A 23,468-nucleotide genomic window follows, 5' to 3' on the forward strand; every position below is an offset into this window, starting at 1 on the left:
CAATTAAGAAATATTAGAACGTGTTAAGGGGTTAGGGCATCAGGAGAAAAGTGACACCACACCACCTAAATATCCTGGACTACTGGACGTGCTGGATTAGAGCACGACCGAATTCTCGAGAGACTACTGTAGTTGAATTGAAATGCTCAAATAAAAATTTATCAGATAATTTATATATTTTTAGTTTTGCTTACCGTTATTTTTGGAGATTCTGCAATCTAAATCCTAAAGGAAATCTTGAGGATCGGCATGAAAATTTTTTTCATTACAATAACACACATTACAATTACATTAACAATAAACACTTTTCGGTCAGACACAAAGATGTTGTCTACTCAAGCCTCCTTGACCAATCCAAAAATGTAGCTCTTTTTTTTAGAAAGAAGGAAAAGAAACCCCTTGATTTTTTTTCAGCCGGGGAGGGAGTGTTAAAAGAGAAACAGAAAAATCACGTGATTCAGAATGCATGTCATTCAGCATTCATTTCCAACCCCACTTTTTTTTGTCACATGGTCGTATGGTTACAGTCATAGATTGCAAATGTATATGTTGTTTGAACCAGCTTATAGTATTTCATTCAAACAAGTGGGAGACAAAATCACAATAAGAGCTCTACTACAGCTTTGTCTACTACATTCATTTTAATTAGTACGAGTGTCTCTTCCTGTCGATGTCGCCGCTTGCCGATAGCCATCTTGCCATCCATTATACTGTATACAAAAGCTTACACCAATGCTGTCGTATTATCGGCGCCCATAAAAGCATTTAATACTGTGGAATGAGACATCTGTTTATGCCTTCACTCCAATTTTCATTTCGGACAGACATTAGGACCTGCTGTTCTCACCCCTCCTCCTGCTTGTGCCCTTAGGGAAATACTGTTTGAAAATGACCCTCCTTGAATGATCGCTTTACAGTGTCTCTTCTTTCTTTGTCGGGGAAGAACTGGCCCTTGAGAGCTGCGTCTTGTAAATTGTTCTTTTCTTTCAGTTCCCGTTTTTCTTCCATAACTCTAAAAAAAAGGGAGAGCAGATACTGTACTTAGTTCAAGAGCTTTGTTGATACGCATGTAAATTCATATGTAGGACGAAGCACACAACTATTTGGAGGCCCCCCCCGCTCTGCCGAGGCCCCAGGCGCGCGCCTCATGCGCCTGTGCGGTAATCCGCCACTGTTATCAGTCAATAATTTCCGTGGCTTGTAATGTCTGTCCCCGCAGGCCTCTTTTTTAAAATTTATTTATCAAATTTACAGATTTATTTTATGGTTCTAAATTGGCAGCGGAGCCTCTGGGAAGTGCACACGGTGGGCTCGGCGGAGCACACATTGAAAACCCCTGTTCTATTCATTTGGTTCATGGCCTCTATACTGCAGTAGCGCCCATAAGCTACTACTTCACCACACTTCAACTCCGGCCCTATCGTTATACTGCAGTTCACTGCCGTTAACGATTTGGGTTGGAGATGAAGGCGCCATCTAGCGGCGGTCACTTCAAGATCGATAGGGGAAAACATCTTGTTATTTATATTCTTTACCTGGTTCGAATCTGGAACTTGAGAGAAAGACCCGTAAGGCAGCAATCTTGACCATGATCGCTCTATTTTCAGACTTAGCAAAGAAGTCGAGGCGCACTAGCCCAGCTAGATAGGATGCTCACTTAAAGTACCAATATTTCGATCGGTACCCGATTCGTCCTTGTCAGAATCTTTACTGACGCCGAGGTACAACAGAAAAAACAAAAACCGGCGAAAACATGGCAACAGAAAATGCTTGCTGACGCAAGGAGATCCTCCCCTCACCGAGAGGTTAGCGCACCAATCTCTCTGCGAGATATGCAGAAAAAAAAAATAGAATGTGTCGAACGCTGTCGTTCGGTTCGGATTCGGCTAGAAACTGTAGGTCGCGGTCTAATTAAGTATGCAGAAAATGGCCGTGGTGCTACAGAAATGATCAAACGATCAACAAAGAAGTCTGAATTCTTTACTTCCGCGTACCATGTACTGTTAATGTACGCGGAAGTCAATCAGCGCAGATACTAAATCTTTCAATAAGTATTTACAATATTACCTAATTTATTTATTGCCAATCCGCAAAACTACAGTCGAATCCCGTTTTAACGAATTCCAGGAGAACGGAGAAATCACTTCGTTATAACGAAATTTCGTTGTAAAGGAATTCCAGGTTTTTGCTTTGTTCCGATATAAACTTATCTGAGGGATTAGAAAAGTGTTCGTTAAAACGAGATTTTCGCTATAACGGCATTCGTTGAAACGCGATTCGACTGTATATCTTCAGCTTTTTATTTCCTGCCGGTCCGCAAATTATTTTCTCTTACTGACTTAATTTTTGTCCGTCCTGAAATTGTTTTTCCGAATATATATACATTTTTTCTGCCGATACGTAAGTACCATTTAATTTTTGCCACGCTGCAAATTATTTCCCCCCACTTATATATTTTTAACGAGGTATGTATTTATTGCTGGTGCGCAAGTACTTTCTCTCATTTATAATAAACTAGCTATAATATCCGGGTACAAAAATGGGAAAGAAATGTTACGAACTTGTTTACGCATAATCAGACCAAATTTTAATATAATAATAATTATTAATTAACATTAATCTAGCAAAAATACCGGCCGGGTTTCTTCAATTGCAGGGTAGATTGAAAGGACAAACCATTATAAAGGAATGAACTATAATACTGGCAGCATCAAGGAAGTGACAAACCATGTGCATGTCTGAAACGCATTGTTAGGGAATCACTACAACCGAAGTAAACATTCAAAAAGTGACTGTTGGAGCCTAGGAACCATTGTTGCCCGACGGTTTTTTGCAAATTTCAAACAAAAAACATTTGCCCTGCTCTGACGAATATTTTAAAGTAGCCTAAGGTTCAATCCCGGTCCTGTTTAGTATATGTGCAAAATTTGGGGACGATCGGTCTAAAATTGTAGATTTGTATAAAGAACAAACATACATACAGACGTAGATACTTTCACATTTATATATAAGGTAAATGAGATAATAAATAAATAATTTGCCGGTCTGAAAATTATTTTTCTCACTTATATATTTTTAGCCAGTGCTCAAATTCGTTCTCTCACTGATACATTTTTAGTTGATTATTACCAAATTATTTCTCCGACTCACTTATTTTTTGTCAGTCCGCAAAATATTTCTCACACTCTTTTTGTTGGTATTCCGCACAAATTGCTTCTCTCACTTTTTTTTATTTTCTGCCATTCCGCAAATTATTCCTCCTATTTATTTAACTATTTCTCCTATTAATACAAATACAAATACAACGCCACAACAGGCAAATTGCCCAACGAGGTGGCTGGCGAACATCATGGATCCCCGAGCCATTTTTTGGAGGCCCTACCTACTACTACTACACCACACATGTGCCCCGCCCACACCCCCCCCCCCCGGAACCCCCCAACGAATCGGTACATGCGGGAAATGTGCGTGTACGTGTAGTGAAACCTGACGTGAAGTTTTGTTGTTTCTCTGTAATGCTTGTTATGTGTAGTGCTGCCATCTGCCACTAGTTTTTCTAACTATGAGTGAAGTGTTATGATTGAATGATTTATTGTTGTAGGACTGTTGCTCTCTGTGGCGAGACTTTTTAACGGGGAGATCGGCTCGCATTTGCGCCTTGAAGTTGGGAACCACAGAAAACCAACTTCAGCCGACCACCACTGTGGGGTTCGAACCCGGATCCTCGCATCGCGAGTCCGTCATAATCATTGACGGACATAATCTATTGTCTCATAATCATTTTTTCCGAATCGCATATTCATTGCTGCTCCTCAAATTCTTTCTCGCACTTATTGCCGGAATCGCAAATTATTTTTTCGATTCACATATTTTTATAACTAGTCCGCAAATTATTTTTCTGCCATTTATTTATTACTTTTGCTACTTATTTTTTTCCGTCCTCAAATCATTTTTTCCGATTACGTATCTATAGCTGTTCCGCGAACTCTTTCTCGCATTTATTTATTGCCGGTCCGCAAAGTATTTCTCACATCTGTTTCCTTTTAGCCAGTCCACCAACACTGTGTTCCTCCTATTTATTTATTGTTTCCCCTACTCACTAAATTTTTTTTTGTCCATCCTCAAATTATTTTTCCCAATTATAAATTTTTTGCCGGTACGCAAATGCTTTCTCTCATCTGTCTTTTGCCGGTCTAAACTATTTCCCCAATGTACATATTTTGGCCCATTCCGCAAATTATTTCTGACATTTTTTTTATTTTTGGCTAGTCCGCAAACTGTTTTTCACGTTTGTTTATTTTTGGCCAGTTCGATACAAATACAGTACACGTTGTTTGTAAACACATCAAAAAATGATGTGAAAAGAGGATGTCAAAAAAGGATGGAAAGGTAATATAAAATTCCCCATGAAATATCTTACAATAAATGCTTTTTTTCGCACTCTCATATGAGCAAAATCATTGAAAATGTCATCAAAATCTAATTTGTGAGTTATCTCAGCTTCAATACACAATAAAGTTAAAGATGAGAGTTTTTCCTTGTAAAAGACGAGCGAAACCGAGTTTGTTGAACTTAAGTTGAGCGAACTGATGATTTTTATCCTTTTTTTAATAAGAAGAATGATCTTCCTCTGGAACAATTTGATATTGGTAATGTTGCCAATAATCACTCAATGCTGTCGCAACATTTGAATAACAATAATTTGGAGAAACGTCTAGCGCTGTTTAATATTTGTGCCATTGTGTCAGAAACCCGAACCAAGGATGAAAATCGTTGCAGTTCGCCTGAAAAAGTGTTCGTAAGATCAGATGCATAAAGTTTTGCAATTTGAAAATATACAGAATCTTCATGAAGATTTGGGATTTCATGTTGATCAAATATGCAGACTTTCTTGTCGTCGTTTCATAAATCATTTTACAGTCAAAAAGTTGTGAAATTAAAGAATTGAACAGAAGATTGAAACATATATTTGTAGGAGTTAATATTACAATAGATGCGTTGTACAAGCTGTGTAAAGTCTATTACTGATTGGTATAATATTAAAATTGATATTTTACATGGTTTGCTAATAACGGACATTTTGGAAATAGTATTATGTGATTTAGGGAAAATAATTTGATTTTTCAAAATTTTACCAAATAAAATTTATAAAAGTTTGAGTAAAATGTATATATATTATTATAAATTTGGGACCCCCCTAAAACATTTGTAGGTTGGGGGGAGGGACCACGTGAATGCCCATGTTGCCCATGCAGAAATCGGGTCCCACCTAACGGTCCAAGTGTGTATCCAGTGTTGTGCGTGAATTTTGAGTGCTGCCATATCTGTTTTTTAAACCTATGAGCGGAGCGCAAAGATTGAATATTTTTACCGTTGTAGGTTTGTTTCTCTCTGTGGCGATCTTTACTTCCTTCGGGTTGACATCCACGTCTTGAACCAAATTTCGTAAAAATAATTGAAGCAGCACAGTTTTCTACATCACTCAAGCAGCCCACGGCCAAATCCATATCATTTAAGTGACCCGCGGCATATTTACAGACCACTTGAGTAACCCACGACACACTCAAGTTGTCCGCGGCCCATTTACACATCCACTCAAGGGACCCGCGGCCCTTGAGGGGATGTGGAACTACTGGAAAGTTACAGATCACGAGTGATGTGCGACACAATTCCAGATCACTTTAGCGGCCCACACAGGATATACAAATCACATAAGTGACCCGCGGCACATTTACAGAAGCGTAAACGATTACACGTTTTCAAACCGAAGTGGCCCGCACTCTCCTGAAAGTTGAGCAGACTTAACACAATTTATAAACGCCTTCAACAAACTCCAGGGTTAGGCTTTTTTATCCCTCGTGACGACACTAGATGGCGCGCGCGTTGACCTAACTCGCGCGTGGTTTCGTTTCGGTATTTATTTTTATGTTCTTTTGTTCTAATCATCATCGCAAGTGGCAAAAAAAAGAGGGAAAAGGTGCGCAGCCTTTTCTTCCACCATTCTTCTTTCTGATGATGATACATGCACTGCATTCATTTCATTCATTCATTTGTGGAGAGCGGCTTTTGAGTGTGTGCGTCAGACGCAGGATCTTTTCATGTTGTGGGGGCTGCCGGGTTTTGTGGATACGATAAGTACATGCCGTCCATGTCATGTCGTGTTGTGCGTGGTGTTTTGCCTCAATTGTGGTTGATAACTCGCTGACATTCTCATAATTTTGATGTACTGCGCATAATTTACTTTTTTTTTTTAGTTCGACCGAATTAGTTAAGATTTTGCCGCTGTTGTTGTGGTGTTGTTCGTTATTGTTGCTGCTGCTGTTGTATTGTTGCATCATGGTGTGGCGAAAGAGACTGAAGAAGATTGTCATTTTCCGGTGTGGCCGGTGAGTTATTTTATCATTCGCGCGCCTTCGTTAAATTGCAATTATGATGATTAATTCGATAATTATGTTCAAAACCTGGTCGGATCGTGTGATCCCCTTGGGTAAAACATTAGAAAGTAATACGTGTTTGTGTCTGTGCTAACTGTATTGTGTTAACACTTAATGTGCACACTTAATGTGTTAATTGAATTTAAAAAAAAAAGATGAAAAATATTTTGCATCTGGGATTATTATCATGTATCATGGTCGTGATACATGAGATCTCTTTTTTTTTTGTGAATCTTCAATAATTAAAGAATTTAGTTGGTTCTGAAATTATTACTTTCCCAAATTTTTAATTTTCATTCATTTTCCATATCCATATTGATTCCTACTTTTAATTAATTACAGATATTCATTGATTCCCAATTTTCATTAATTCTTAATAAAAATTGGGAATTAATATGGATATGACGAGTTAATGAAAATTGGGAATTAATAGTGATATGAAGAATTAATGGACCACCACAACTTTTTTCTCGGTGGTCCGATTGTGTAATCACTGGTCTCGGACCAGCGGACCACCAATGATTTCGAACGCTGAATGAATATCTGTAATTAATAAAAATTGGGAATCAATATGGATATGAACTACAGATATTCATTGATTCCCAATTTTCATTAATTCTTCATATCCATATTGATTCCCAATCTTTATTAATTACAGATATTCATTGATTCCCAATTTTCATTAATAACAGATATTCATTGATTCCCAATCTTTATTAATTCTTCATATCCATATTGATTCCCAATCTTTATTAATTCTTCATATCCATATTGATTCCCAATCTTTATTAATTCTTCATCTCCATATTGATTCCCAATTTTCATTAATTACAGATATTCATTGATTCCCAATTTTCATTAATTACAGATATTCATTGATTCCCAATTTTCATTAATTACAGATATTCATTGATTCCCAATTTTCATTAATTACAGATATTCATTGATTCCCAATTTTCATTAATTACAGATATTCATTGATTCCCAATTTTCATTAATTACAGATATTCATTGATTCCCAATTTTCATTAATTACAGATATTCATTGATTCCCAATTTTCATTAATTACAGATATTCATTGATTCCCAATTTTTATTAATTCTTCATATTCATATTGATTCCCAATTTTCATTAATTACCGATATTCATTGATTCCCAATTTTCATTAATTACAGATATTCATTGATTCTCAGTTTTCATTATAGTTATTTATTTACAATAACACCAGAAGGCATGAAATGCACTTATACTGGAAGATAGTTCTTATAGTTCTGGGGATATCCATATCGTTTCTTCACTTTTCATTATTTTTGGGTATTCATTTTCGATTTCTTAAACACAATTTTGAAGTTAAAAAATTAAAGGCATCGCCGAGGAAAAACCAATATTACAGAAAAACAGCCACTTACATTTGCTTATATATATATCAAAGTTTTCAAGTCTATAAATCAACTATCTCTCTCTCTCTCTCTCTCTCTCATTGATTGAGTGGATTATTGTATTTGAAAACTGAAGCATTTCATAGAGAATTAGTTAAAAAAACTCGTACTCTGTGTGGTAAATGCAGTATATTAATTTATTTATCATCAATAACATTGATGATAACATTATTAACAATATCATTTGACCATACAAGAGAATGGGAAGAGGGATGAAATTTGATACAAGTTTTTCTCGTTATAGATAAAATCAAAAACCGTGTTCTTTCGACTCAATTTAAAATCACTGTACCACAGTTAAGTATGTTAAAAGTGTAGTTCTATATCCATTTCAAACAAGAGCGAAGGACTTTTTATTTATTTATCTGTGAAATCACTTGATCATGATAGGACCGATATGATGGGTTCAAATTTTTATAGTTCTCGATAGCAATGCCCTTTACCTTTTTGCAACTGTGGACCGGCGAAAATTGGATAAATAATTTCTGTGCCGTGGAAAATAGAAAAATAATTTGTGGATCCACAGAAAATGAACATGAGAAAAATAAAAACACGGGTTAATAGTAATATGCTGTATTAATGTATCGGCAGAAAATAGAGAAATAATTAGTGGACCGGCAAAAAGTGAGTAGGTAGGAGAAACAAATTTTCTGACCGACAGGGAATATATACAGGGTGTCCCATAAATTCGTAAATATTTAAAAAATTCATAAAAAATGAAGGAATGAGAAGGTATATTTGAATGCGGTTTGCGAAAAAGTTAATTTCACGAACGGAGTTTTGTTTTTTTGGTACAGAAAAAAATTTCTTTCAAATTTTTGTCTACGGATGGCACTGCACGAAAGCCAATCACTGGAAATACGCAAATCAGAATCTAATAAAATGATTGACAGCTAATTTATGAATTTTCCTGTTACTGTGCTTATCATTGTGCTGTTGACGTTGTTGGATAAAGCACTATTGCTGAAGTTGGTTTATACTTCTGCCACAAATCGCCGGCAGAAGTTTCACGACCGTTTCGGACACCGAAGAGATCGAAGTCCAATCACTCCTGCCGGACTGGTTTACGGCGTCCTCTATCGACAAAATTTGGAACAAATTTTTCTTCTAACCTAAAAAAATTCTCCTTCATGGGAATAACTTTTTCGCAATCCACATTTAAATATACAATTTTTTTCAATTTTTATAAATTAACCAAATATATAAACTAATTGATAAACTTGTAAATAAAGTATTTACAAATCTAAATAAAAATGTAATATCCGTATAGGCGATAAATATGATAGCCTTGTTCAACGTTAAAAAAGGAAGAGAGGGGGAAAAAAAAATAAGGTTGGGAAGGAACAGTACAGAGGTAAAAAATTGGATAAGGGAGTATTAGTGCAGTGCCTTGCTTTTTCGCCTTCGCTTATAAACTTGTTTTGTAGTTTTTTAACTTGTTCTCTTTCTAATAATGGAAGGATTAGTTCTGAGAAAGATACATTATATATATATATATATATATATATGTGTGTGTGGGGGGGGGGGCCTGTAGAACTAGGAAAAGGAAAAAGCTGAGGAGAACTGCCACCATATCTGTTATCTCAGTTTCTCGTTATCAATAAAGCGTTATCTCTTTGAGCTATTACGATGTAGTGGGGAGGGGGACGGCACTCACGCAACTTTGTTTCATAGGGTTACAATAAATATTCGCGATGAGGAAAAAAGAGGTTGAAGAAACAGTCAGCTGGGATTGAATTTATTCCACTCGCATTTGGACGCAATATTACGTACCCGGTTGGTAAAGGGGGTTAGCATGAGGAACATGACCATTCTACAATGGAACCTCCCATAGCAGCTTCTACTAACGGGTACTTTTTTCAATTACATCGACGGGACTCAATTTTACTATCCATTAACGGACAAAAAAATTTTAGGTCCCATGGGTGACCGTTATCGAGAGGTTCTACCAAAAAATATCAAAGTAAATGAACGAGGTGGATATGTTTCTTTTTGGTAGCGACGACAATAATGTAATCACAATGTAATAACACATTGTAACTACAATGTGTTACAACTTTACAATGTAATTTTTACCAAAAATATTCCTGTTTAAATAATCTTGGTTGCATAATCTGACGGAGCTTATCCCAGGTTCAGAAACCGTTGAAATATGAATTTAAAAAAAAAGGAGATGTTCCCTCTTGAAAATAAGCTTCTCTTATATTAGCTTGCTTCATTCTACGGCCCTCGGGCTGAGGATGAATTCCTGTCAGTCTTCGTCCTTGTGTAAGCCATGCTAAAAATATTACTTGGTCACTTTACCATTCAATATCAGGAAAAAAAACGTGAGAGCGTAATGTGATTCGCCCCGATGCCTTCTTGAGACATGATTTATTACCAGGATGTAAAAGATATCCCAGTTTAGAAAACACCCAACATGAAAGAGCAATTTACACCATCTTCAGATCATGTTGGTGATGTTTTAGACGCCGTTTCATACACTCTTGGCACGACAATTTCACGCGTTATTTCCACGGGTAACAATTCCAATGGACATTTAACGCATATTCTTATAATGGATGTCCGTCCATCTTGAAATTTCCGGTTCGGATACCATCAGGTAAAAAGGTGGCGTTCGGGAAAAGTCTCTTCTCCCATGGGGTCATGACAAGTCACCGACTGTGAAGGTCTCTATCTTCATTCAGTCCACTGCTTACCGGTACCACCTACTGTATACGCAACTGCATCGTATTATTATTATTACTATTACTATTATTCCTTTTGCTATTTCCACGTCAAACAAAAGACTTGTTGATTGAAAAGAAAAACCACTTTCCGTTCCAGTTACTCCACTGAAGTCAGTGGGACGAACTGTATCATAGATGGTACATGTACGCGGTTACGGTCTTTTTTTTTTTCCTCTTTTTATTTCAATGGTTTTTTTCACGCTTTTGTGCGGATTCTCTGTTACTTTCGCAATGATTCTCTCTCTCTCTCTCTCTATTATTGTTATTATTATCATCTATATATATTTCAGCAGGAAGTTGTTATCTTTTCCTCTGTATAGATTCATAGAGTTGAAAACAAAACCCCCTTGGAGTTTCAATGGCATCCGATCGGGTCGTAGAAGGGAGAGAGAGAGAGAGAGAGAGAGAGAGAGAGAGAGAGTCACGTGCCCATTAACAAATCTCGAAGTTCATTGAAATAACAAGTTTTAGTAGCATGTGTGCTGGTGTTTTGAATACGGTATAATACCACTGCCGGTGGTATTATGAATGCAGTTTTGAGGAATTCACCCACTTATGAGAATGAGAGCTGGTGCTCACAAAAATTAAGAGAGGATTCCTGATTCTTTTCATATTTCTTATGAAATTGCGGGACGAAATTCAATTAAATTCGTATGCAGAGTAGTAAAAGACCACAATTTGTACTAGATCAACCTGCTTATGAAATTCGGCAAAAGTCTACAAAACCAGCTACAGTCGATGTTCGTTATAACGACCTTTCCATTCTAACAACCATTACGACAGGTCTCAATTTTCTTTCCTATTTCTGCCATGTTATTTTTTATCCAATATAACACCCAATAAATGCCATTAAATCCCCTACAACGACCAAACTCAACTCAGCCTTTCGTTTTTTGTTGGCAAAAACCGTCGTTGAATGTGTTTGATATTCATCTTTGATGCTTGAAGAAGAAAGGGGGGGGGGGGAAATGTTGTAACTTGTACGGAAAACCCTGTAGTTATGTTATGCCCTCACTGGAAACAATGCGAAGCATAGCAAGGCGCGGGTTGACTGGATGATGTTTTTGCCTCCCCCTCCCCTTCACTTCACACCCATCACCTTATCTAAAACAGGGATATAGACTTGGTTGGGGGGGGGGGGGTTCAGAGAAGAGCTACGCATGCTCTGGTTGGTACACAAGGATTCAGCTATGAAGAGAGATTTGATTTCTTAAATATGTTTACATTGGAAGGATGCAGGTGTCGAGGGGATATGATCGAAGTATCAAATGGGTAGATAGGATTCGCCATGAAATATTAATACGCCGTCAATCGACTGCTTCGACAAGGGTACACCAGTATCGATTGTTAAGGGACAACTCTGTGGTGTCGCAAGGAATTTTTCCCTAATAGGGTTGTTAATACAGGGTGTGTGAAAAATTCGGTAGAAACTTTAAAAATTCATAAAAACCGGAAAAATAACCGAAATAAAAAACGGTTTGCAAGGTTAACATCGTTAGGTAACGGGATTTTTTAAGACGGGGGGAATAACTCAAAAAACAGCCGGTAGGTGGCGCTGATGTTCACAAGTCAAAGAAAAGATACGCAAATAACGGACCGAATGCCTCCAAATCGTTAATTACAGTATGTGTTCCCCATGACCACCACCACAGGAGATAACACATTGCAGGCGAGTCAAAAATCAAGCAACGACAGAGTGCAGCAACTCCACATACACGGTTTATGACGGTGAACTGGTTGCGGATTAGGAGGGCAAGTTCTTGTAACCGTCTCATTTGCATATTTCCAGTCGCTCATACCATCGCCACCTATCGGCCGTTTTTTTAAGTTATTTTCTTTTCCTGTCTTAAAAAAATTCCCGTGACCTAGCGATGCTAACCCTGCAAACCGTTTTTTATTTCGGTTATGTTTCCGGTTTTTATTCATTTTTCAAGTTTATACGGACTCTGCCCACCCTGTAAAAGGACACGCTTAGAAAGAAATACGATAAACATGTTGGGGTAAATCGAGAAGCTCTATCAATACGACAACCATAAATATTTTTTATGGGCAGAGTGTTTAGTTTTCGTAACTGCACTTTTAGTTTGGTTGTTGTACTTTAGAAATATATGATATCCATATTTGTCGTGGGCATCTTTTTCTCACCCACATCGTTGGGCATTTTTCCTGTTGTGGCCTTGTATTTGCATCAGTTGTCGAATCATTGTTCGAATTGCTGCTTCCAATACATTTTTGTCTCAGTATGATTCGCGATTCATTCGACCAATCTCACGCAGCATTATATGGAAATTACTATGTGGCACACACAACTTCTGACTTATAAACCGATTTTTGGAACGGAACCTGTTCGCAAGTCGAAGTGTGGTCGTATTTGGCACACATATAGTTCTCTATGTCATCATAAAGAAGCGTATTTAAAACATTATCACGAGTCTCTCTACGTGTAGGAATCCATTAAAGAAAAAACACCGGTGCCAGCGATGGAAAGCGGCAAAGAAAGGAAAGTCTTTCAGAATTGCGTGGTGGGAAAGATTACAGAGGGGAAAAGACTAGAGGATATATATTATATAATAATGGCTATGAATCACGGTCTCGCTAACCAAGTGTTTGCTCTTAGATAATGACCAATCTCTAAAATGTAGGTATCTTGATCCATCCATCCACACACACACCCCAATGATACTTAGGTGTAAGTTTTGGGAAGTGGTGCCCACCCCGAAACTGTCATATCATGTCCTTGAAAGTTTTGCTTCGGTGGTTAAGCGCACAGCAAACACCACGTGCACGCACACACACATATCTCCCCATTTCCTTTGTTCATTGTTACCGTGTACATGTATGGTGATGATTGGGCGATCTCTGCGACATGTGAACGGGAATTGCATACTTCTCATACTATCCGGGGGCCCTGTGGAGGGTCTGAAGACACACAAACATTGATGCGTACAGAGGCCTTTTTATATTAAGGCATATATATATATATATATATATATATATGCTCAACCCATTGCCCGCGGGCCAAATGTGGCTCTCGGAGTCATCTGATGTGGCATGCGATCTCAAACCTAATTTTGTAACATTGAACTAAGCGAACACATTTAACGATCACCATAATGATCCGCGGCACATCTCCAGATTACTTAAGGAAGCCATGACATATTCACAGATCACTTAAGTGACCTGCAATGCAGTTCTACATCACTTAAGTGACCCGTGGCACATCTAAAGATTACTTAAGTGACCCGTGGCACATCTAAAGATTACTTAAGTGACCCGTGGCACATCTAAAGATTACTTAAGTGACCCACGACATTTTCACACATCACTCAAGTGAAGTGTGGCACAGTTCCAGTTCACCTAAGCAGCCTACGGCACATCTAAAAATCACTCACGTTTCTCGCGACCAATTTACAGATCACTCAAGTGACGCGTGATCCAGTTCCAGATCACTTAGTGGTCCGCGACACGTTTTCAAACCATTGAAGTGGTCCGCACTTTAAAGGTTGAGCACCCTTGTATTAAGGAGTAATAAACCAGGTGGTAAGGCTATTGCAGAATCATGGTGGATTTATTGAATAATGACTGGTTAGTGGATAGCAATTCCACTGGATATTTATAGAGGCATATAAGGTACCTTTTCGCGCGTAGAAGAATACGCCATCATGGGTAATGTACTTCCTCATACCCGTTAACCAATTGCAGGTTTAGTTGTTCTTAATGTGTTGAAGAAATATAATATACTGGGGGTTATAGCAGGTAGTGTATGCTTTCATTATAATGTCTCGTTTTATTACCGTACTAGTAGGTGCCGAGACGTGAACCACCAAAGGTCAATTGAGGATCTTTATCGTTCATTTCAAATCAGGTCATGTCATAACATTTCTGGATTTTTGTTGAGTTGAACATTTTGATATGAGAAGTTATAATAACCGTCTATTTCGGTGGTTTTCAACCGCTGGTCCGTGGGAACTCTCTGCCGTCCGCGAACCGTTTCGTCCAATTCGTGTAGCCGCTGCATAATTTTATATTTGATTGATAAATAATGCAATACAAGGGTGATTATAATTAAAGTTACCGTTTTCTGAGTAGTTTTTCCTCAAAAACTGTTTATCCGAATGCAACCAAATCTTTAAGGATATCTTAGTGAGGCCGGAAGAGAGATTTATGGAAGTAAAAAAATACAGTTCGATTTCCGACTACCAGGTGAAAAAGTGATGCTTTTTTTATTGCATTTTACATTTTCCCATTTTCCATATAGCGTATATACGAAGTTTCCAAGCAATACGTCCTCCAGAAGGAGCGATACATTGATCGGAGTACTATCAGTATACCGACGGGTGCTACATTGGTCTGAGGAGTGTCAGTATACCGAAACTACTCAGACCTATGTAGCGTCCGTTCTGGTAAACGTATTCCATTGAAACTTGGTATATACGCTAAATGAACCATGGGAAAATGTAAATGCAATCAAAAAAGTACCACTTTCCCCCCTGGTGGTCGAAAATTGAACTTTTTTTTTTATATTTCATAAATCTCTCTCCCATGGTCTCATTAAGAAATCCTACAAATTTGGTTGTATTCGGATAATAGTTTTTGAGAAAAACTATTCAAGAGTGTGCGGGAACTTTAATAATAATTACCCTGTATAGTCTAATACTGTTTAATATGGACGAGGTGCATGTGTGGTTTAGCAGTAGTAGTCTAATACTGTTTAAATATTATTGCCGGTCCTCAAATTATCTCTCCTATATATACAGTAAAACCTCGATAAGTCGTCACCTCAAGTTATCGAAAAATTATGACGACTTATGACGATTGTTAAGGGACAACTCTGTGGTGTCGCTAGGAATTTTTCTCTAATAGGGTTGTTAATACAGGGTGTGTGAAAATTCGGTAGAAACTTTAAAAATTCATAAAAACCGGAAAAATAACCGAAATAAAAAACGGTTTGCAAGGTTAACATCGCTAGGTAACGGGATTTTTTTTTAAGACGGGGGAATAACTAAAAAAACTGCCGGTAGGTGGCGCTGATGTTCACAAGTCAAAGAAAAGATACGCAAATAACGAACAGAATGCCTCCAAATCGTTAATTACAGTATGTGTTCCACATGACCACCACCACAGGAGATAACACATTGCAGGCGAGTCAAAAATCAAGCAACGACAGAGTGCAGCAACTCCATACACGGTTTATGACGGTGAACTGATTGTGGATTAGGAGGGCAAGTTCTTGTAACCGTCTCATTTGCATATTTCCAGTTGCTCATACCATCGCCACCTATCGGCCGTTTTTTAAGTTATTTTCTTTTCCTGTCTTAAAAAAATTCCCGTGACCTAGCGATGCTAACCCTGCAAACCGTTTTTTATTTCGGTTATTTCTCCGGTTTTTATTCATTTTTCAAGTTTATACGGACTCTGCCCACCCTGTAAAAGGACACGCTTAGAAAGAAATACGATAAACATGTTGGGGTAAATCGAGTAAGTAGGGGTAAGTGGAGTTCCTTCAGTTTTAATGTGCAATGTTATGAAAATCGTATAAATTTAAAGTAATATGAAATTTATTAAAGTATGAATCAAAATAACAATATTAATGAAATTTATGGATTGCCAAAGAAAAAAATAATAGCAATTTTTTATCTTTTTTATCTCATTACTTGAATTATTGAGGCGAAATGTATATATACTGTACACTTTGATTTATACTAGCAATTTTTAATTTAGACTAACAGAGCAACTGTTTGAATAAGTAGCTTTTCTTCATAACAGAAGTGTCTGCATAGAGAACTCTCTCATAACAGAATATTGCACATTAATTTTACATATGCATCAAATTTAATTTCAGTGTTTGAATTCTTCATCAGTAGTTCATGGTGCAACTACAAAGTAATCTCGAACACTTTTGACTTGGTGGAGGGGCCCTGGGCAGGGAAAAGTAAACAGAAGACCTCAATTTGGAAAAGAATGTCTAATTTTTATCAACAAAGATATTTTGTTTAAATTTCAAGACCTAAATTAGTAGAGCCCATGCTTTCTATGATTATTTATTATCCGTGCCCGCGCGCGTTGCACTTTGACTTGATTAATTTGATTCTTCGATTTACATAAGTTTTGATTTCCTTGCACTATATGTAATCTTTGACATATCAATAAATTTTGGTTTTGCCGGAGATGCCCGGGGGCGAAGTGCTTACATTGCTTCTTCCGACAGAGCTTGGGTGCCTCGCGGTTTGTCCAGTTTCTCCAATGGAGCCCAGGAAGAAATGAGATCTAGCTTGAACAGTCCCCAACGTTCCAAAAACCTTAGTCGGCAAATGAACTTCCCCAGCGTAACTTTCGTTACTTAAACTGTTCCGTTTGGGTATATAGGATTTTATGGTGACTTTTAAGCATATGGCAATGCTGTTAACACAAGCTCTTTCTTTAATGGGAGCCATAAAAATAGTCTGTTCCTCTTTCTCAAACTTTTTCATAGTGACGACTTAACCGAAATTAGCTACGAGTAAACGAGGGTTTAATAACATTGTTGTCTACGAGAGGTGGAAGGGCCTGAAGAAAAATGACGACTTAACGAGGTTTTACTGTATATATTTAGTTGTTTTTTGTGCGATCCACAAACTATTTCTACCATTTCCGCCGATTCGCAAAAATTTGCAACTATTTTCACCGATCCGCAGTTGCGAAAAAATTGCAATAACATTGGTCTATTAACTTCCTTTGTCTCGAGGCATCAAACAGGTAAATCCTTTCGTGTCGGCTACATACAGGGTGAATAAAAAGTCCTGGACACTTTTAAAAATTAATAACAAATTTACCAATTCACATAAAAAGGTGGTTTGCACTAAAATACTTATCATTGGCCTAGAGTTATTTTTTCTTCTGTTAAATCAAAAAAATAATAATAACAATTAAGATTTCACTCACAGGTGGCGCTGTAAAATGAAAAACCACATAAAATGTGACATACAGGGAATAATTTATGTTTATGACAAAATTTGTGCTCGTAAAACTATCAGATTTCAGTAGGAGCGCCCTTTTAAGCTCGGGCTATGTCTAAACGGGTGCTCGTGTTGAAATTTGGTTGTTTTATGTAACGCGAATCGTCATGAACATCAATTATGTTTGTTATGACATCACTCTCCTTTGTTAATACGACAAATACGGAAAACTGGCGATATCAATGTTTCAGGAAAGGAACATTCACCTCTCCTCTCACGGGGACTCGAACCTCGATCTCTCGTTTGCCGGACGAGTGCTCTACCAACTAAGCTACGAAGACACGGAATTTCCTCTCCTTGGAGCGTATGTATATGCTGAATGGCTTCGTGCAATGGACGGTGGCAACATTCTGCTAATAGCTCGCAGATGACATCAGCGGCACCAGATGGCGGTATAGGACGGTGCCATCTGCGAGCTATTAGCAGAATGTTGCGACCGTCTAGGGGAAATTCAATCTGTCTTCACAGCTTAGTTGGTAGAGCACTCGTCAGGCAGAGATGAATTTTCCTTTCCTGAAAAATCAATATCTCCTCACTCAGCCATTTTTACGTATCTGTCGTAATACTGTGTTGCATTGTATGTGTTATGTTGAGTTTTTCGTTTTACAGCACCACCTATGAGTGAAATTTAACCGTTTTTTTTCAAATTTTATCAAAGAACAACAAACTTTCAGGCCACGGCGAGTGCTTTAGTGTGCATGCCGCATCTTTTTATGTCAACTGGTTGATTTTTTTAATTGATTTTTAAAATGTGTCCTCAAGGACTTCTCGTCCACATTGTATTTCAATATCACTGTCGTCCGAAGCAGGAATAAAATTAGTATCAGTCAACACCACGCAGACATTAATCTACGAAAGTGAAAAGATGAAATTAATTGTTTTCTGAGTAAGATTATATAAATTTGTTTAGCGCTTTGACTTAAAAAAAAGGCAATTTACTATAAGATCTCGTAACTGGCTTGTACATCTCTATCCTCATAGGAACAGAGATGTCTGATTGCGGTTTGTTGTCTTAATCGTATGAATTAATCTACCTTTCATAATGTGCGATGATATTCGAAACACGTTTTCTACTTCCGCTATAGCAATGTTCTTCAACCTTTACTGCAGCTGCGGACCGGTGCAAATAGTTGAAAAATTTCGCGGACCAACAAAAAAGTAAATAAATAAGATAAATCGAAGGGCTTACTACAGCAAGAACGGGTTAGTTCAAATTTTTCTTCGATTGGGCCAAGATGTCAGCTCCCCTTGTTTGTCCCTTTCTTACACCCAATGCTACGATGGTGTTAGCTCTACCTATTGAGAAGCACAGGAACTAACAGATGGAGTTACCTTTACCTACCCTACTATCATAAAGCGAAGGATATGTATGTATGTATATATACAGTATGATATATGTATGCTCCCCGAATTGGAATATCTCAGTGAATATGCACCTTGGAAACGTGGAATTTTTTTGTTGGCATCTGGAGAGACGGGGGCAACTACCTTGTAATTTGGCTGTTGATCGCAGGGCGTCCGTTTAAAAGTTAGCATTTTTATTTTAATAACTGTACAACACCTTGCAAAACATGAATGACACATCTGAGTACGTTATTCGGATATTTATTCTAATTTGACGTATGCTTCTACGATCAAGGGTTCGCCAGTAAAATACCATATGCCCTGTTACCAATGTAGTTATAATATATAGAATGTATTTTACATTTATTAAAGTCAAGATTATATAGTAGCTACAAGAATTGCGCGAAATGTTTTGTCGACCGGCAGGAAATTCCCACGCACCGGCATCAGTCTGTGGACCAGCGATTGAAAAACATTGCTTTACACGATTTGTGACTTAAGTGACCAGCGGCACATTTACAGATCACTTGAGTGACGTGCGGCGCTGCTCCGGATCGCTTAAAAGGCCTGCGACATGTTCCCGAACCAATGAAGTGGGCCGCGGCACATTTCCGAACCAATGAAGTGGCCCGCGGCACATTTCCGAACCAACGAAGTGGCCCGCGACACGTTTTCAAACCATTGAAGTGGCCCGCACTCTCATAAACGTTGGGCAGCCTTGGCCTAAATGGACGGCATTCAAAATATTCATCCAGAATAATGTCTCCGAGCCATCGGACCCATCTTTTTTTCCCCCATCAAGAAACATTCTCCAATCATATACGATTCTGGAACTCGACCCATTTAGTTTTCACGCGTTTGGTTTTATATCTGGATTCTGTCGTATAATTACAGTATAACCTTTATTATTATTATTAATTATAATACTAAGAATTCACTAGCACGGAATGGAAATACCTCATTACGAGGATGGATCCTAACCGTTTAGCCTATATACGACAACAAGACAAGCGACATGGAAGGCAATTACACCCACGTTATATCGCGCGACGGTTCATAGACCTACCTAATGAATCTTGTCAGTTGTGGTAGGGCTTTGTAGATCGAAGATAAAAAAGATGATGAGATCGACGATAGATAATATCGGCCTTCATCTTTCGTTAATGTGGTAGTTTGTATTCTTGAGGGAATCTGTCACTTCAAAAGAAAACGACCGCAAGGATTAGAATAAAAAAACGACTGCTTATATACGTGAGGACTGAGAGAGAGTGTCAGTAAATCCTCAATTATACGGGAATGGGAAAACTTGTATCACACATGACATCAAAACTTGGATGTCACACTTTGTATCTTCGATAATACATATTGTTTTCCTATATTGTGACCGACTTTTACGATGGCCAGTCATTAATCCTCCCACGGCATTCGTTTTTTGTTTATGATCTCGGAAATTATTTCTCATAGTTTGGGTTTTGGAGCCATTGGACGTGCATCAAATGATCCTTTTCTTTTGAATGAATGGATGGGAAATAAAATTTACGAATGATATTTCTCAAAAAAAAAATGCGCTAGAGTCATTGAGCCGACGACAGTTAAATCAACACCATCTATAGCAGAAGGACTCTGCACGAAGCTCGTGATGTCACTGAAGAAAGTCATCTCACCTGTAGCCATTGGATATACTACAAAAGAAGGTTAAAGATGACGCATGCGTCGGCCTGCTATATCCAATGGTTATAGGTGAGACGTGTGACCTGCTTCAGTGACGTCACGGCACTCGGATTCATCTGATGTGGCACTTGACCTTAAGCCTAATTTTTTAGAAACAATCTAGCGGCACTTTTACAGATGACTAAGTGACCTGCTGTGCAGTTACACATCGCTCAAGTGCACAACGGCACAGTTCCTGATCGCTTAAAGAACACGCGGCATATTTAGAGATAATTTGAGTGACCTGCAATGCAATGTCACACCACTTGTCCACGGCACATTCCTAGATCACTTAAGTGGCCCGCGGCACATTCTCAGATTACTTAAACAAACTTCGACACAGTTACGGAGTCCCGAAGTGGCTCGTGGTGTGGTTCCACATCTCTTAAGTTACCCCCGCGGCACCGTTTGAGGTCACTCAAGCAGCTGGCGACACATTTACAAATCATTTAAGTGACCCACGGCACATTTACACGTCATTTAAGTCACCTGCGTCACAGTTTTTTAGCATTTAAGCAGTCCTCCGTGTAGTTCCAGATCACATACGTGACCTGCGGTGCTGTCAAAACGTTTTCATACCAATGAAGGGGCCCGTACTGTCTTAAAGGTTGAGCACCCTTGCTTTAACCTCTCCTTCGACATTACAATGGAGCACCGAAATTCGAGTTTGACGCGATTGATCAAGTGTAGTTAAAGTCCATTATAACGACAGTTGACAATGTATAACAAAATTTGCAGCAGGAATGCAGCAGTTTCCGCAACTGGAGTGCATTCGTTGAATTATAAAAGTGTCCAATAACATTCAAAACAGATGAAAATGATTAAGACCTATTTGCCCTTGTCCAGTTTTGGAAGATCCTAAGAAAGGAGGAAGACAGGGGGGGGGGGGGGAGGATTTTTTACACAGGGAGAAAATAACAATGATGTCAAAACCAGGGGTCGCGCACCACTTGCTCAACCAATACACCTACAGACAAAATTTTGTGTTTTTCCACCTCCCACATACATAACAAGAAAGTAAAATACAGCGAATGATCCTCTTATCAATTGGGAGGTACTGACACATGCCCTATTTATAAACACCTGTGAATAGGGTGGAGAGATTTAAAAACAAAAATGTCACTCTTTCCGGTGCACTTCATGTACAGTCCGTAGAAACTTTAAAAATGAATAAAAATCGGAAAAATAACCGAAATAAAAACGGTTTGCAGGGTTAGCATCGCTAGGTCACGAGAATTTTTTTAAGGCCGGAAAAAAGCCAGTAGGTGGCACTGGTGCGAGCGACTTCATGTATGCAAATGAGACGGTTATAAGAACTCGCGCTCCTAATCCACCACAAGTTAACCATTGTAAACCGTGTATGTGGACCTGCTGTTGCTGGATTTGCGACTCGCCTGCAATGTGCTATCCCCTGTGGTGGTGGTGGTCACGTGGAACACATGCTGCTGTAATAAACAATTTTGAGGCATTCTGTTATTTGCGTATCTTTTCTGTGACTTCAGTAGGTAAGCGCCCCCTATCGACTGTTTTTTGAGTTATTTTTCCCCATCTTAAAAAAATTCCCGTGATCTATCGATGCTAACCCGGCAAACCGTTTCTTATTCCGGCTATTTTTCCGGTTTTTATGAATTTTTAAAGTTCTACTTTTTTTGCCCACCCTGTATAATCCTTATAGAAAATACAAAAGTAAACATGCTTCCCGAGAATTTCTGTTGTCGTTATAACGAATGTGTTCTGATTTTCGCGAATATTTTTGGTATCTTTAACATTAGCTGTTGACTAATGCGATTTCCCTTGCGAATTACTCGTAATCGCGAGATTCTCGTTATATGCCATTATTCGTTATAACGGACTTTTACTGTATCTAGTGGCGGCCCTGCTGGCTGGACGTCTAATCAGTGGACATTTTAACCCTATGGCATTGAGTTACTCTTCTTATTCTTGGTGTCGCATTTCCCAAAAGCCATCAAGTAAGAAATTGACACGACTTCCGCCAAACATCTCAGTCACTCTATTTCAATGCTCTCCATCTGAATGATTAATTAACATAGGAAATTGTAACATTGGAGGGGGGGAAGGAAGAATACGAAGCTCATTTGGATAGAATTTTCTTCTCGAAACACCATATTTTGAGAACCAAAACGCCTAATTTTTCTCTATTGATTCAATTAATATGAATTAAATCATAAATGTTCAATTTATGTGGACTTCGGAGTTATCTGATGTGGCCCGCGACCTCACACCTAGTTTTAACCAAGCGACACTTTTACAGGTGATTTAAGAAAGCCCTGGCATATTTACAAATAACTTGAGTGACTCTTTCGGCACAGTTACAGAGCACTCAAGCGGCCCGTGGCATAGTTACAGATCACTCAAGTGACCCGTGACATTTACAATCACGTGATTGAGTGGCGTGTAGCACAATGCCAGAGCAATTGAGCGGCCCGTGGCACAGTTCCAGGTCACACAAGCGGCCCACGGTACATTTTCATGACTTTAGAGATGAGCAGCGTCATATTTACAGACCCCCCTTTAGTGACTCACGGCTTAGTTCAACGTGACTTAAGTGGCTCGTAGCACATTCTCAGATCACTTAATGACTTGCGGCATACATACAGATCATTTTAGTGACACACAGCATAATTTCGGAGCACGTGAGCAGCCCGCGGCACATTTGCAGATCACTGGAGTGACCCGTGACATATTTACAGATCACGTGATTGAGTAACGTGTGGCACAGTTTCAGATCAATCAAGCAGTCCAAGGCACATTTCCATAAGACTTTATAGACCCGCGTCATATTTACAGGACCCTAT

General features: G+C 38.4%; 1 protein-coding gene across 1 annotated transcript in view; it reads left to right on the forward strand.

Annotated features, from left to right (window-relative positions):
- Window positions 1-6,015: 6,015 nt before the first annotated feature.
- The window catches only part of LOC149077320 (uncharacterized), a 418,271-nt gene continuing 400,818 nt past the window's right edge, over window positions 6,016-23,468 (forward strand). The window contains exon 1 of the mRNA XM_089245092.1: window positions 6,016-6,386. Coding sequence (XP_089101218.1) covers window positions 6,337-6,386 — 50 coding nt within the window. The 5' untranslated portion in view covers window positions 6,016-6,336. The remainder of the gene's footprint in view (window positions 6,387-23,468) is intronic.

The sequence above is a fragment of the Pholcus phalangioides genome, unplaced genomic scaffold (genome assembly GCF_987345545.1).
Source record: "Pholcus phalangioides strain wild (caught in Gottingen) unplaced genomic scaffold, Ppha-v1.0 ptg000015l_1, whole genome shotgun sequence".
Lineage (NCBI taxonomy): Eukaryota > Metazoa > Arthropoda > Arachnida > Araneae > Pholcidae > Pholcus > Pholcus phalangioides.